Source organism: Urocitellus parryii, chromosome 15 (assembly GCF_045843805.1).
Source record: "Urocitellus parryii isolate mUroPar1 chromosome 15, mUroPar1.hap1, whole genome shotgun sequence".
NCBI classification, from domain to species: domain Eukaryota; kingdom Metazoa; phylum Chordata; class Mammalia; order Rodentia; family Sciuridae; genus Urocitellus; species Urocitellus parryii.
In genome coordinates, this window is record NC_135545.1 from 34,160,342 (window position 1) to 34,178,010 (window position 17,669).

General features: G+C 43.8%; 1 protein-coding gene across 1 annotated transcript; it reads right to left on the reverse strand.

Annotated features, from left to right (window-relative positions):
* Positions 1-604: 604 nt before the first annotated feature.
* Cfap20 (cilia and flagella associated protein 20) lies at positions 605-12,673 on the reverse strand. Its single transcript, XM_026395690.2, has 6 exons — positions 12,362-12,673; positions 3,524-3,603; positions 2,729-2,840; positions 1,942-2,130; positions 1,488-1,598; positions 605-1,023 (listed from the first exon to the last, which is right to left on the reverse strand). The coding sequence occupies exons 1-6, from the start codon at positions 12,443-12,445 to the stop codon at positions 1,018-1,020; spliced, it is 582 nt and encodes a 193-aa protein (XP_026251475.1). The 5' UTR covers positions 12,446-12,673; the 3' UTR covers positions 605-1,017.
* Positions 12,674-17,669: the final 4,996 nt, after the last annotated feature.

Below are 17,669 nucleotides of genomic sequence, written 5' to 3' on the forward strand. Positions count from 1 at the left end.
GGAAAAAACCCAAATTATAGAATCAGGGTTGCTCCATTGAAGAGCCATATGCCCCAGAACAGGCACTAATGGAAAAAGTGGCATCAGGTTTCAGTTCCCTTATGTGATTTTAATGTTCAAATGGACATGAGTCCCTACACTCAAGGCAAGTTTTCATCTGAAAATTGGGAAATGGTGATCCATTCCAATGGGAAGAATACTAGATCATTTCAAGAAACATGTAGGCCTCTGAGATGATGCTGTCCATTGTATTTTTTTTTAATATTTCTTTTTTTAGTTGTCAATGAACCTTTATTTATTGATACGTGGTGCTGAGAAGCGAACCAAGTGCCTCACACATGCTAGGTAAGTGCTCTGCCACTGAGCCACGACCACCCCTGCCCCCCTGAGTATTTAAGAGCAATGTGGACTACGTCATTTTGTCTTGGACTCAGTTGAGGACCCAAATCCTCATAAGATGATTCTACTGTTTTTTTTCACTTATCTTGAGAGTTGTCCCAACTCAGTGCACTCTTGTTCTAAGTACTCCTGGCCTGAAATGGCTCCATTTTCATCACAAAAGAAAGGAACATCGCCATTTAAAAAAAGGCAAACAAGGAGGAAATTTACAAACCAAGAATATAACATTTTATTCATTTCCAGATTATGACTATTACACCACATATACATATGTTTAGATAATATATAAAACAGAGAATAAAATGTAGGAAGAAATATTGGTCTGAAATTGCCATTAGGACATCTTTAATTCTGTAAGTTCATGGTAAAAGTATCTCCCCACACACTGGGGCAGACAGCAGGAGAAGCGCCAGCAGTCGTGTGTCACTCAGCGCTGCTGATCCCCCAGTGGACTTACAGTGCAATCAATGATGGAGTTAATGCATGGTCACTGGTGTCCACAACAAGCTAACCATAGCCCAGTAAATTAATATAAATGGTTCCGCAATTGTCCTCCAGATAGTTTCCTTTTAAAACCAAGAATCGTGTCCAGGGTCTATCCCTTGAGTTGCATTCCAGTTATTGCTGAAGGGAAAAAAAGTAGAAAAAAAGCATCAGTTCAAGTTATTAGAAAACAGACGATCAATGCCACCAGTCTACCTTTAGTGACACCTGAGTGGACACTGGCTGTGGAGAGGCACCCACATCTGCAGCAAGCAGGCACCTAAGCACCCACCACTGCATTAGGGAGAGCCAATTGACTGCTGGGGATTTAGGGCTGATAAAGAGGTTCAGGTGGAGGATATTCTTCAAAGAAGGCCACAAGCAGGAAGCAGCAGGACACCTCTCAAGAGGGGCGGGTCATTGGTGGAGGTGGAGACTGCAGTAACAGAACCCACTCACTCAGTGCTGATGTCAGAAGGAGATCTAAGAGCTTGCATTCCACGGGCTCCCCAAAGCTTCCCGGAGGCAGGCCCCACAGCTGAACCGACCAGAGCTCTCTGCAGGCCGGGCTTCCGTCCCAGCTGACTGTCTGTAAGGTGCCTTACCTTGGCCTTGTTCTGAACTGGGAGGTACAGTTTGAACTCTGCTGGCAGCTCATCTTCTGAGTAGAGCCTGTCTGAGAAGTAAACCCGTCGGATGCGACAGTTTGCGTGGATCTGTGGGGCAAGACCCAAGTGGGCAGGTGAAACACACGTTCCTCTTTTCCGGATTCTCCTAGAGGCCCTCTCATGGCACTATCAAAACTTCATTCTTTGGCATCCCCTCAGCTTGGCTGAGGGGTAGATTTGAGCAACACAGGTATTTTGTTTTCGGAACTTGCCGTTGTAATAGTGGACTTCTGAGTATTTCCAGAACCTTTTTGAGACCAAAGCCCTTGGACAGTGACTTGGAAATTTTATCCAGAAACCCCCACTCTTCTGCCCCATGGGCCAAACCATGGGGATACAGCACATGTCCCACACCTCTGGCTGGCAGTTCCATCTGTGAGAGATACTCTACCTGTACTCTTAAGGTCTCGATGTAATTCGTGCCATACGCTCGCCGGGTGAAGTCAGATAAGTTGAACTGAATCTGGTTCCAGCCATCATCCAGCCGCATGGGCATGGTGCAGATGAAGGGTTTGACACGGGTAGTACTCTGGTAGTTACTTGCCCGAAACCGCCGACGCACATTCTTGTCATCTAGTACCTATGAAACGCAGAGAAGGATGGTGTCAATTGGCAGGATCAAACAATCCTGTGAAGACAAGGACCTGAGCTCCTATGGCCCAGTTTCCCAAGGGTAAAATCCAGAAGAAAATAAACAGACTAGACACAGGTCACACAACAGACCACCGATGGCCAGGAAGTACCAAGTTTATGCTGTTTGTTGCCAAGACAACAGCAGCTTCTTGTGACATGAGACACACTCGGCATGCTCTCAAACTATAGAGTGAGTTAATAAACTTTCTTCCCTTTGAAAAATCAAAAATAGTAAAACAGAGAAGAACTCGGTATTAAATAATTACTCCCCAAAGGACACTATGCTAATCTTTAAGTTTTAAAATTTCTGTAGCTGTTGATTAGAGCTTCTAGTAGTTTACTGTTTCTTTAACAAACTGGAATTAATTAAATTGATTACTATCACCAAATTTATGTCATAATAACAAAGGTTGCATTGTGCTTAGTAGAGGCAGGAGAATACATAAAAAGGGATAATGATACTTTGCAGGGTCAGTTTTTCCTAAAGTTGAAAGGATCTGTCTTTGGTACAGCCATCAGTGGACACATTCATGTGCACAACTCACCTGTACTTCAAAGGTAAAATATTTCTTCAGGTTTTTGATAATCATGACAAGGAAAGGAAGTTTAATCCCCAGTGTCTTCTTAGGGTCTGCAGGACATGTGATATATGTGGTACTGTAGAAAGGAAATACCAATAAACCGCTTTGTGCTGTGCACAACGACACACGGTCCTTGAGGAAAAACTGGAAAGTAGATCTAAAAGATTCAGGTAAAGCATCCAAGGAATCCCTTGACCCTTCAGCTAGCCGAAGCTTTAAAAACTGCCGGACTCAGAAACAAAAGCTTAACACAAGACTACACAGCAACAATAAAACGTCTGAAAAGCCAAGCCAGACCAGTGGAACGCAGGAAGTCCCACCAGTGAGTAAGACTTCAATTCTGGTCCAAGAGAACTACGAAATGACAGAACATCACAATTAAGACCACTGTGGCACTGGCCACGTTGGCCACCCACTGGACAGCCAGTACAACTCCTCCCACAACCTGGTTAATACGAGTAATGTACCTAAGACTTACTTTGTGCTTACTATGTGCTAAGCATGGTTCTGAGTGCTTTATACATATTCACTTATTTAATCCTCACAGTAACCCTGTGAGGAACATGTACAGTCATCATTCCCATTTTACAAATGAGGAAACTACGGCCTGGGAGGTTAAGCAACTCCCCAGGGTAAGCTCTGAGTGGCAGCCTGGAGTCGCACTAGGCAGGCTGGCTCTGCAGTCAGTGCCAGTAACCTCGATGGTGCGCTGCTTCCTTGCTATAACACGCCTCTGGGAGAACACAGCGGGCCACCTACCTGACATTTGTCCCTTCAATCTCTAGCACCAAGGACTGGATGTCATTATCAGTGATTCTTTTGATGTGGCCATTCCGTACCTTCAAGGAAGAAAATTAGATTAGTTAGGTACAGAAATATTTGGCAACAACTTTTAAAGATTTTAAGAAACCATATAAGGAAAACCGCAGTTGCCCAAGGGGCATAATACAAAAGTTTGTGAGACAGTATGTCAAGCCTTCCTATATCAAGGAAGCCATGCTACTGCCCCTATACAGGGTCCCGTCAACGACCACAAGCAGCCCAGGTAGCTTGGCAATCTGTATGTCAGGATAAGAAACAAACTCAGTTTAGAAACAGCTACCCTTTACCAAGTGTCTGTTCTGTACTAGGAATGTTCACATAGATATTTTCTTAACCCTCACAGCAATGACAAAAATCAGAAGGTAGGTGGTACGATATTCATTTTACAAACATGAACACTGGCACCCAGGAACTGTAAATGACAGGTCCTAAGTGGGAGACTCAGGATTTACTGGACCTTTCACGGCCCCTTATACTTCTTTGGTAAAAAAGGTCCATGAAATGTTGAGCATCACCTAGGAAGGAAGATGGCAACTAAAGAGTGAGAGTATGACCGCCCTGGGCTTGCTGCCACTTCCTTATCTGTTTTTCCTTCATTTTTATACTTATAATATGAATTCAAGTCCTATCTGGGTCACACACAGATGCTGAACATGCTGCACTGTCAGCCCACGGCGACCTCTGTTTTCCTGGCTTATGTTTTCTAGACTACCAATCTAGCATTTCATCAGATATTTGCTGTACTGTTTGTGCACATGATATGGATTATTCTCTCGCAATACTTGGGAGTGAACAATCATCTTCAAATATTAAATATTTAAGCACCTAATACACACAGAACAGAGCAGGGCTGAATGTTCTAACACATGGAAAAGATCAACCAGATTTAGAACAGGATACATCAGAAAGAAATGTGATCTTCTTTTCTGCCAGGTCTTTTTCGGTGAAAATGGCTGTGGTGGGCTGTCATATTCAATGCCTCAATCACACTGACTAAAGCTCCCCTTATTCACTAATCAGCCTTCTGATTACAATTTTCTTCCACTAATTTGTATACGGGGAGAGAACACAGCGCTGAATCTGACAGTTGCATTTTCTACATAGATAATTAACAACATGGCATTCTGTTTTAGACACCGGTTTCTATGAGCTCTGTTACTGGTTTTGATCCACTCACGGTGTGCTTGCTGTTCCATGGGTGACACCTGATACCAATAAAGCTCAGGGCTGGGGTTGTGGCTCAGTGGCAGAGCGCTTGCCTAGCATGTGTGAGGCACTGGGTTCAATCCTTAGCACCACATTAAAAAATAAATACATAAAATAAAGGTATCGTGTCCATCTACAACTAAAAGTAAATATTAAAAAAGAATAAAGCTCAGGCAAGAGCAGGGACCAAGCATCAAGCATTGTCTGTCTTCCACGGTGCCCAGTACTGCGCTAGGCATAAACTAAGCATTCAAATATGTGCTGACTTCTGGAATTTGTCACCCCAAGAGTTGGCACATGTGAATAGGTTCAAGGAGAGTTTTAGACATTCCTGGATAACATACCCAGTGTGACTATCAGACGAAGCTGGCGGTCCTGGGGAGTTTTACCAAGCCCACGAGCTGCTAGCACGAAGAATGCCTTCCCACCAAACACCCTTTGGAGCATTATCAGAGATGGAATGCTGAGCTCCATGGTCCCAATCTCTGCCAATGTAGCATTTCTTGGGTTCTCAAGACACAAACGTCACATTGAAATGCTTTTCAAACAAAGCTGGTGACATTCAGTGCCCTCCTGCTTTGAATTCTGGGCCTCTTTCCAAGAAGATTAAGAGCACAAAGGCTCGAGTCTGCAGAACATGCCCACACTGCCCACCTCGTTCCCCAAGCAGATGCTCCCACCAGAGTGGCAATATTACTCCTGTGTTTTCTGTGGAAAGTTGGGCAGACTGTTGGTGAAGGAGGAATTAATCAAAAGCTTATTTCCAAATGATTTGATGCGGCCCCACTGATAAAAGCTGGCAGTATCCCAGTAAAATGCAAACACCAATTTTATAACATTCCAATAAATTATTCTCAATAATATAAACACTCTTTCTGAAAAAGGTACATACTGTAAAGACCAAATAGATGGTTAAATTAAAGGCTTAAGAAGTAAATAGATACTGAAAGCTATCAATGCTAGAAGGCAACAAGTTGCTATTTATCCAACATTGTTTAAAAGTGTGGCCTCAAACCTAAAATCCCCAAGGCAGAGTCAACAAGAGGCCTCCCTCAGCTGCGGAAAGACAGAAAGACCATCCAGATCTCGCAGGTAGGAAATGTTAGGGAATCTGCCTTTTCCCCATCTCCAAGTTTGAAGCAGATGACTTCACTGGATACTCCAGAAAACCTGACCTATTCAGGTCTTCACAGACCAAAAAAGAAAAGCCTTACACTGCACGCAGAAGCCAACAGGCAAAGCCAGAATAGAATGCAGTATTCCTCCGCTTCTGCCCACCCCAGACCCAAGTTGGACTTTCAATAGCCTCCTAAAGAGGTTTCTTGCAGCACTAAAATGACCACACTCACCAAATTAACTCTCAGAGAATGAATTAATACATCCTGAAAAAATAAGACAACCCAGAGATAAAGACAGCTTTGTTGAAGGACTGTGCATTAGGCTCTCTAGAGTTTATTTGTTTGTTTTTGGAGGGTGGGTAGGGGGATTGAATCAGGAGCACTAACACTGAGCCACACCCCCAGCACTGAGTTGCTTAGCACCTCACTTTTGTTGAGGCTGGCTTTGAACTCGAGATCCTCCTGTTTCAGCCTCAGAGCCACTGGGATTACAGGCATATGCCATGGTGCCTGGCAAGAGTTTTTGTTTTTGTTCTGACACTGGGGTTTAAATCCAGGGCCTCGCACATGCTATGCAAGCTCTATACTGCTGAGTTACACTCCCTTGTCACTGTATTTGTTAAAATTTGAGACAGGGGCCCCGCTAAGTGGCCCAGGCCAGCCTCAAACTTGTGATCCTCCTGCCTCAGCCTTCCAGGTAGTCTCTAGAGTTTTAACTGGCTGCTGATGCGACAAATTAAACAGTGCTTTGCCCAAGGAGAAAATTCGCTCCCAAAGAAGAAAACAACAAGTATTCCCACATCACCAGCTTCTCAGGATCTGCAAGCAACCTGAGTTGATCTGTCAAGAATTATGATTTTTGTCCTTTTTAAAGCTGAAAGGGCTCCCAGTGCAAATTCCCTGGAAGAAGAGTGGGCTGGAGGTGATGAATCAGGGATAGGAGCACTAGGCGGTTCCCGGAGCCTCTTCTCTAGGCTCTAAAGCCAGGAGCGGGGGAATGACTGAGGGCACAATCTGAGGCGAGGCCTCCAACTACCCTGGCAATCTGGTAGCCCCCCCTCCTCAGACCTGCTGCTTATACACTCGCACAATGAGCTGCATGTCCTCAGAAAGCAGCGACTTCCTTCCCTAGCTCCTTCCAGTTCGGAGGTCACTGGGCAGGCCTGGCTTTAGGTGAAGGCAAACAAGCTGCTCAGCTCTGCTCAGCTCTACTCACGGAGGAAGAGGGTTTTATTTTGACCTCCCTCTCTCATCATAAACAGCAATTACTTTTGACTTGTCAATTCGTTTTCATTCATGACACTTTCTCATTATCAAGGTGTGGCCTCCAAGTGTTTTATTCCTCAACAAAACACAGTCACACACACAATTACAGATAAGCTTATTTTTATTTCATGAACGCCTCCCTCCTGCCCCTCGCCCAGGGACTCTCTAGAGCCTCAGAACCCAGGCTGCCTCTCAGCCTCCAGGCACCAAGGCGAACAAACCTTCAAGCCCATCTTACAGTCACTCCCAGGCTTTCCATGGTTGCTGCAGCAACTAAATAGAGAACAGTGATTTTTCTCTCTCAGTCTAAGCCCCAGGGAGGAGGTCAAGCTGAGGGGGAAAAATACTACGGGAGAGGGAGGAAGCTGGCCAGTGCTCTCCATCTACAGAGTGTTTTAAAAATAACACAGAAGCCCTATCCATTCCCTTCCCTGCCCCCACTTTCATTTTTCTGGCTCCACCCACTCATCGTGGCAGGCAGCTGAACCCTCAGCCATCTGGCATCCTCGTCTTAATGACACATGTTCCAGTTTACATTAAGCCATTAGAGCTGTCCTTTCTGCAATGAAGTGTCTGCCCTGGGTTAGGGGCCGGCTCCAAGTCAGAAAACAGGCAGAGGGAGCCCTCTGGAGGGAGAACCCGGCACAGCTCTGACTGCACACCACAGCGGGGCCTTCAGGCTCCCAGGACGATCCCCTCTTCTGCTGTGCTTTACAGTTCCAGGCACATTCAAATAACTCCTTAGTTAATGTAAGGGCAATCATGTGCCTTGAAAGGGCAAGGGTAACCAAAACCTGTGCACTCATCCAATCACAGTAAAAGGTATTACTCAGAATAATGAAGAACCCAAACTGACTGACCTGGGAAAGCAAAGGTCACTGTACCACCTTCATATCCAAATGCATGCAATCCTGCTACTGGAAATTGCATCAATTTAACATGCACTAACAAGGCTTGCTAAAACTTAGGGTACAGGAACTTTTTTCTGAAGGACTGTGTTCATTTAAAATTAGGAACTACGAATAGGAATCTAACACTACCCAGTAACAACATCAACAAAAAATGGATTCTAATAGTTTTGGAATAGGGAGAAACAACAGCAGCTGACAGAAAGGAAGACAGAGCAGCAATCATGACTTAATCTCATGTCAGGGACATTGAGGATATTACCAGTGAAGACTGAAAATTGTATAATGTCTTACACAGGCGTGAGTGAGAACACAACTTCCAGGTACTCGCCTTAAAAGCCAGAAGTAATATTTACATTAAACATAACATTCCTTTTAATAAATATAAGCTCTGTTGGTTCTAGAAGTTAAGGAAACAAACAATAACAACAAAACGAATTTCTTCTCAGCTCTTGGTTTGAAAACTTACAATGGCAGCTATCAGAAAACTCAGTGTAGCCAGATCTCAAGCTAATTTCAAGAATGATGAGAAGAAAATCCCATGAGTAGATGAGCTAAACTAACTTAGCCCGCAGGGTCAAGGCCTCTGAGAGCCTGCCTTTGAACTATGGCCTGAGGACTAATGAACAGGTAGGGGGATGAGCAGGAACTAGCAACTGCAAAAGCTTCAGGTGGAAGGCAGCAGGACTTTCTTCATTCTGTAGAAGGATACTGCCAAGAGGGAGAACAGGAAAGGTGAGCCTGAAGAACTAGTGAAGCAGGCGCCAGACCATGGGCTGTGCGGCCTTACAGTCGCATTAAGGGTTTTAGACCAGGAAAGCCATAATGCAATGTCTAAATTATTCTAATTTCACATGTCTGGTTTTGCTGTGCTCCAATTCCTAGGCATCTGAATGCTGGACTGTTATAAATTTTTTATTATTTTAGTCTTAAGCAAACTACTTAGCTCCCTGCCCTTTTAAATTCTTAAGTAAGCCATAACTTAAGTACTAACCATATGCTGTAACTATTGCTAAGCATTTTACACATCTTCATTTAATCTCTACAGCCATATAGTACAGCTAGGATGTAATCCAAGGTGTATGGCTGTACCCTAGCACTGGGGTTTCTTCCTTTGAAGGAACTTGCAGTCCAGTGGGAAATACACAATAGACAGGAAACTGCCATATGTGTTATACTGAGCTACAGAAGTACGTATGAGATTTAACTTGTCCATGACAATAATGTTTAAGATAGGAAAGGTGAGATGGGACAGGAGGGGGAGGGGCTGAGTTTCAAAGTCTTGGTTAAATCCCAGCTGTTACATTTATGAGCAAGATATACTAACAAAAGCAAAGTTCACAAAGTCGCCAGTACTGTGAGGATGGCATTCGCTTCTCATCTTTATAAAGACATACAGAATCTAAATAGGGGCCAGGTCTAATTTTTCAAATTAATTCTTACTAGAAGCTAAAAAGAAGCCCACTTTTTATAAGATCAAAAAAGAAAAGAGTAAATATTTGTGAAACAAAAATAATAACTAAAAATAGGCCCGGCAGTCAATATGTACCTACTAGCCAAGGTCAGAGTCTAATGTGGACAGCACTATTTGCCCCTATCAAACTTTGCCCTTCTTGGGCTGGGGATGTGGCTCAAGCGGTAGCACGCTCGCCTGGCATGCGTGCGGCCCGGGTTCGATCCTCAGCACCACATACAAAACAAAGATGTTGTGTCCGCCGAGAACTAAAAAATAAATAAATAAATATTTAAAAAAAACAAAAAACAAAAAACTTTGCCCTTCTTACACCTTTGCCTTATTCCCTAGGAGCAGGGAAAATGTTTTCTTTAATTCTGTATTTTCTCAAGTATACACAATGTCACTTAGATGTTGCTCAATAAATCTTTGATAAGTATATCAATTCCCAGTGTTTCCCTGACTAGAATGGATTCCCAACACTTTGAGAACTTTATAATATAGCAGGAAAAAAGCACCAATACAATAAAGCCTGTGGATATGACCCCACACGTTCCCCTTTTCTCCCTCTTCTGCCCTTGCCCCAGGGAGGAAAAAACAAAAAAACAAAAAACACTCTCCCTTAAACACTTTTGAATTTAGTCCAAATAATTCAATCAATACATAATTAACTTTTGCTTTTGTGAGGATTTTGCCTAAAATGAGTATTCTTCTAAAGGTTTTGTCAGAATGTCTGTTTAATTTACTCCATGTAACCTTGCCAATGAATCTAATGTTTTCACATGTGTTTATGTCATTAGGGTACCATCCGACCTCTAGTGGCGTTGTTAAGGGACACAGTGCACCATGGTTACTTTGCTTTTATGTTCTGTGTGTAAACATGTTGACTAGTCAAAAAGTTTCATTTGAAAATAAAACACACACTACAGAAATCAAGTCTGTAAAGGTTAGAACATTAAACTGATAAAAGTTTCACCTAACAAAACTTCAATTCTTCCAGTCAGCAAATGGACCTGCTCTGAAAACCTATCCTCCTAGGTCAAGTCCCATTCTCTATTCCAATTGCCTTACACTGACACAATTGTTATCATTTGGTTTCCACGTTCATCTGGCACAAGGCTGCTCTATGTCTTATTTATTTATTTTTGGTACTGGGGACTGAACCCAGAGATGCTTTACCACTTAGCCACATCCCCAGGTATTTTTTACTATGAGACAGGGTCTCCCTAGGTTGCTGAGGCTGGCTTGAACTTGTGATCCTCTGCTTCAGCCTCTTGAGTCATGCAATCAAAGCACAGCACCTGGCCCTTTCCAAGTCTTCTAATGGCCCATAACTGAGCCAAGTGACAATACTATGAAGCCATCTCCCTTACAAAGCCTCCAGGTAATACTCCAGGTTCTCTTTGTGGAGGTGCAATAGAATTTATGGTGCTTTATTCCATCGTAAACAAAACCATAGAACTGAAAACCTCAGTAACAGAAGAAAAGTTAAAGGACAGCTTTCCTACATAACACTCTTGGAATTAGCTCTGGCTTGTGGATAGAATCATCTGAAAGAGAAATGTTGGTAGATTTGTTCATATATACAAAGGCCCAACCTCATTATATTCAGAACTTTCAGCTACATTATGCAAATGATGCTATGAACAAGCATCCCTTAAAGCAGATCTCAGAACACAGAATTGCTTAGAGATGATAGGCAGAAGGTTGTCCTGTTCTAACCCAACCTCTATTTGAACCAAAGCTCTCAGCTGATAAGGGAAGATGTTATGAGATGAAACACAAAATCCCTGACTTCCTTACCAATTAACTCTGCTTATTTATACCACCCCACTTGCACCTACATAAAAACACCATTCAGCATATCTCTCCACGCATCCTGGAGAGGGCAATTTAAGGATATTTCCTAAAGCCCTTGGCTTCTCCAATAGAATGCCTACCTTAATTTATATTCAAAAATTGGTACAAGGCTGTGGCTGTGGCTTAACAGTAGCGCACTTGCTTGGCATGTGTGAGACACTGGGTTCAATTCTCAGCACCACATATAAATAAATAAATAAAGGTCAACAACTAAAAAAAAAAAATTAAAAAAAACTGGTTCAGCTGACTGCCTGGGAATTGTGAGAAATGAAACACCAAATGCAGGCTGACTCACAGCTAGATCTTAGTATCTCCAAAAAGTGGACAGGGTCATCATCTCCTGGGATTAGTGAAAATGTCATGCAGTGGATACCTGAATGAAAGCAATGAAGCTTGCACTTGGCTGACTTTATTCATCCAGGCAAGACTTTGATGGTCATCCGCTTTGCTCCAGCTTTCCATAGGACCCCAAGCTACAGTGAATGTGGAGGAGTGCGAAAGGTGGCCAAGTACCGGTTTGTTTGGGATCAGAGAGGAAAGGAGCAATGGAATGAAACCCGAATCGCTGGCCTGTCCCGTGGGGTTCCTTTATAAGGGTGTCCAGAACAAAGGTTCTCTGTCTAGTGACAGAAGTGCCTGGCACAAACTAGGGCATCAGTAAACATCTGGGGAGTCCGTGAACATTAAGTCCTTCTCATCTGTGTCGTCCCAAAGCTTCCTCATATAACTTGATGCATTCCATGCTGTGACAGGGGCACCATCAACCCCACTGCATGACCACGTCGTAAGCACGCTCGCCCACATGCACCCCCTCCCGCGCTCCACGCCAAGTTGGAGACAGGGTACAACCGCGGCCTCCTGCTCCGTCCAGGCCCCAACTCGACACAACTACTGCCCGCTCCAGTCCCGGGACGATGAGGTGCAGCCTCTGCACCCCGTGCTGCCGCTACCCCTCGCTCCTGACCTTCTTGTCCCAGATCTGCAGAGGTTTGCTGCCGATGCTGTAGAGGATGGAGAGGAAGCCGCTCTGGAACGTGTTTTTGAACATTTCGCCGGCGGCCTGCTCCGCAGCCGACCCGGAGCCGGCCTAGGTCGGGGAGATGTGAGTAAGTGGCGAAAGCAAAGCAGGGGCCGGCCCAGGACAAGACAGGGACGCTGAATTTCGATCTCCGGACCTGCAGCCACCGATGGCCCAATTCGGACGCGGGACACTAGATCTGCTAGTGTCAGCTCCCAGAAGGCCACCTGGAGCCAGAAACCACAGCAACTGCCGCCCGCCGCCTCTTTCCCAGCCTTAAATGGAGGCGGAGGGCCGCCCTCAGCTTGGAATGGATCCCTCCGCCCTTGAGCCCGCCCTCAGGGAGCTCAAGGCCCAGTCCCGCCACGGAGAAAGCAACTTCCGGTTCCTTTCACTCGTAAGCCCCGCCCCGGTTCCGCCCCTCGTGAGAAGAACTCTGTTGCTAAGGAACTATTTTCCCCATCGAAGTCCCGGATTTGCTACCAGGTAGCGGAAGGAGACAGACGATTACGGCACGTGTTGTTAGTGCCGACGTGGTGTCAAGGGAACAAGGCGGGAGTGAAGCGAGGGGGCGTGACGGCCAGGCTCCGCCCCCTAGAGAGTAAGGTGGAGTGACAGGGACCAAAGGAAAGGAGCGAGGCTAAAAGGTTTTCTAATCATACTGATCCGTGTCCTATGAGTGCCAAATAAATGCTTGTTGGCGAGTTCAGGATAAAGTTAAAGCGAGCAACCTGACATGAACGCTAGCTGTCATAAGCGCTTTATACACATTATGGCCTTAAATTATGAACAGGGTCACTCTGAATGGGATGTAGTCAAAGCGATACTCTGAGGAAAATGTATTGCCTTAAAATGCATTGATTAAAACCCCAAAAGGCCTGAACGTTAAGATATCTGCAGATATTAATAAAATTAATCAAAATAAAGTTGAATTGATTAAGTTGAATCTACTGCTGATTTTTTTTAAAGCCTCAATGTCTAGAACATAAAATAAGTTATGATAGTTCACGTGTGGAAGGAAATTCCAAATGTTCGAGACAACAATCAGTCACTGAGAATCTACTAAATGTCATATTGTATGCTTAGGCCTGTACTGGGTATTATGGCTGACAGATGTTAGCAAAAAGATTTTAATTGCTAAAAAGATTTTAGCAATTTTTTATTGTTATAGCAGTAAATTGAGCATTTACTATGTGTTAGGCACTTTTTAAATGCACTGACTTGTATTAACCCATTTAATCCTCACATCAATCCCTTGAATAACTCAGCCAGAATTTTTAGACACAAGGGGGAAAATATGAATTTTTTTGTATGGGGATTGAACCCAGGAGTGCTTTATCACTGAGCCACACCTCCAGCCCCTTTTATTTTTTATTGTGAGGCAGGGTCTCACTAAGTTGCTTAGAGCCTTGATAAATTTCTGAGGTTGGCCTCAAGTTTGTAATTCTCCTGACTCAGCCTCCTGAATAACTGGGATTAGAGGCATGCATCACTGTGCCCAGATAAAGTATGAATCTTTTGGGGGGCAGGGGGATGGGTACTGGGATTTAACTCAGGGACACTCAACCTCTGAGCCACATCCCAAACCCTATTTTTGTATTTTATCTTGAGACAGGGTCTCACTGAGTTGCTGAACATCTCACTGTTACTGAGGCTGGCTTCGAACCCCTGATTGTCCTGTCTCAGCCTCCCCAGCCACTGGGATTATAGGCATGCACCATTGGGGCTGCTGAAGTATAAATCTTATTACAGTATAAAGGTAAAACTTTTAATATTGAAGCTATTATTTTTCAATAATTTCTGGAGCCTGTATACTTTAGGGTACTGGGATTTAACTTGATTGTTTTTTAAAAAGTTATAGAAAATGCATGTTATTGTAAAGTTATTCATGAAAATGAATTGATGGCAAGTCTGTCTCCCTTGAATAACTCAGGGTTATTTCACAGAGTCCCATGTCAGAATAAACCATGGCCCCAAACCATTGCCTGGTTTCTGCCCATAGGTTGCTGGCACCAAAGTGGGTTATACAATGCAGGGAGTGGGGGGTTGGAGGGGAGTTTTAAAAAATTCCTTCAGGGGAAAATTCAATTAAGAAACATTAAGAAATAGAAAGAAGTATAGATTAGTGTTGATGTGATGGTGATGGTGATTCAAATACTGCATACAACTTGACCTCTTTGAAAATCTATATGCAATAAATTACTTTTTTCCAGCATTGGGAATTGAACCCAGGGCCTCACATATGCTAACCAAGTGTCTATCACTGAGCTGCATCCTCAGTTATTTTTATTTTACTTTGAAACAGGGTCTCTCTGGCCTTGAATTTGGGCTTTTCCTGCTTTGGCTTCCCAAATAGTTGGGTTTACAGGAATGCACCTGGTGAAATAAATTACTTTCTAGGAAAAAATAGAAGTAGAAAACCAAATAGCCAATAATCATAGAAGAAAATTAAGGTAGTCATTGTACTTCAGAAGTTTCTGAATCTGATTATTTTATGTGAGTTTATTTTTTTCTGATTAAAAAAGGTGATATGGGTTTATTGAAGAACTATGAAAAATAACTTTACAATAGCTCGGTATCTCACCATTCAGAAAAAAATGTACGCATATGTATGTGGTCCATTCATGTCTTCCTCCTCTGCCTTCTCTACCTGTCCCCTTAAATGAATCAATTCTCTTTCCTTACCTAATCATGTATAAATATATACAGATACCCATAAGACTTTTGTCTTCGAAAAGACCCTTAAAACACATTATTCAGCACTACAATTTTTAAGATCCATCCATTGGACCAGTGCATATCAAATCTACTGCTTAATTGCTCTAAAGTCCGAATGCATCTACCATGTTTTATCTGTCCACTCCTTCACTAATGGACATACTTATCCATGTCCTCTTAAGGACCTATGTCAGAATTTCTGTTGCACACACATCCAGTACCAGAACCTCCAGGTCATAATATGTGCATGCATTTAAGATGACTAAGTGCTAAATGGCTTTCTAAATCAGCATAGCTACTTACACTCTCATCGACAATGCAAGAGGGTCTCTGTAGTCACACCCACATCCCGTCACTCAGCATTATTCTACTTTTTAAATTTTGTAAGTTCAAAATACATATAAAATGACTTTTAGTTATCATTTTTCTGACTACTAATAAGCTGGCTCATCTTTTCATAGGAATTTAAGTTTATTTACTTTTTTTTTTTTTTTTGCACTGGGGATTGAGTTTAGGGGCACTCATCCACTGAGCCACATCCCCAGCCCTATTTTGTATTTTATTTAGCGACAGGGTCTCACTGAGTTGCTTAGCTTCGCCATTGATGAGGCTGGTTTTGAACTCGCCATCCTCCTGTCTCCTGAGTGGAGGAGTGTGCCACCACGCCTTTCTATAACTGACTGACTTTAAATAGAAAAATAAAACTAATTCCCTATCTAACACCATTTATCAGGAGGATTGAAGCACAGATATGGGGCTGGAGTTGTGGCTCAGTGGTAGAGCACTCGCCTGGCACGTGTGAGGCCCTGGGTTCTATCCTCAGCACCACATAAAAAATAAATAAATAAAGGTTTAAAAAAGGCATGGATATGAGATAAATCTGTAGTTAATAAAAATATAGGGATGACTTAGGGATGGTTAATGAAAGTTCTAAGCACAAGCCATATAGCAAAGAGATAATTTATCTGTGTCTGCCACTGCACCTGGCGCTACTCCATTTCTTAGATGGTGGAGTAGTGGCCGGGAGGCCTGATGGGCATCCTGAGCTTAGTATTTCCAAAATAGGATTTACATCTCTCTGCCCCACCATCCCCTACCCAAACCTGCTCCACCCCTCGTTTTGCCTATTTCAGTAAATACCAACTTGATCCTTGGAGTCAGCCAGAGCTCTTTTTCTCGGTGGATCCTGTAGCTCTACCTTCTAAGTACCTTCTGGTCTGGTCAAGGCACTACCTGTGGCAAGGCCCTGGTCAGCCACCAGCTGCTCTTGCCTGTGCCCCTTCGGCAGCCACCTCCATTCTCTCACTTACACCTTTGCCACCTCACAGTCCAGTCCACTGGTGGCAGCCAGTGGGATCCTCTTAGTGGCTCTTTGTTCCAATGGCCATCCATTTGTTAGATTCAACCCCAAATCCTTGCTATTTCCTCCTTCATCTTTTTCCTGGAAGCCCTTCACACTTTCCTCATGTCCCCCCTGTGCTGGTGTCACCCCACTTGCCTTTGCTTTTGCCTGAGCTGGTCCTGCCTGGCTGGCTGGCTCCTTTCCGAGTTCAGTTCGAAGCCACTTGCATTACTGTCCTGGGGCTGCCATAACAGATTCTCACACCTGCATGACTCAAGACGGCAGTAATTTCTTCTCTCTCTTACGGTCCTTGATGCTGATGTCCACAGAGTGTCAGCAGGGCCACGCTCCCTTTGAAGATGCTAGAGAAGAATCCTTTCTGGCTTCTTCTAGGTGCTGGTGGCCCCAGTCATTCCTTGGCTTGCGGCAGCATCACTCCAAACTCCGCCTCCATCTCCATGTGGCTGTTTTCTCTCCATGTCCTCTCTCCTTCCTAGAAGGATGTCAGTCACTGGACTTAGGGCCCACCCCACATTCAGTGTATTTTTGAGGTCTTTTCGCTACTTGCTTTTGCAAAAATCCTTTCCAAATAAGGTTGCATTAGAGGTTCTAGGTGAACATGAATTTTTTTGGGAGGAGCATAACTCAACCCACTACACTACCTTATAGAGGGCTTTTCTGACAACCTAATCTGAACCAGCAGCCCCCCTCAACACATGCTACCTACTCTTCTCCCCCTAGTCCGCTTTATGATTTTAAAAATAGCACTCATCACCACTTCACAGTCTAATTATTTGCTTATTGTCCATCTCCCCCTACTGCTCAGTTGTGAGTTTCTAGGAGAAAAAATTTGGTCTGTGTTGCTCAGAGATATATCTTGGTGCCCAAAACAAATGCTTGCATTTTTTTTGAGAGACAGAGAGAGAGAGAGAGAATTTTAATATTTATTTCTTAGTTATCGGCGGACACAACATCTTTGTCTGTATGTGGTGCTGAGGATCGAACCCGGGCCGCACGCATGCCAGGCGAGCTCACTACCGCTTGAGCCACATCCCCAGCCCCAAATGCTTGCATTTGTAAGTGGGTATGCAGTATGTGTTGATTCTATGAATCAGAGTCATGGACTTGGGGCTCCTGGCTCTGTCTCTCCTGGTCTCCAGGTCCAAGCCCACCCAGCTGAAAGAGATGCTCTTC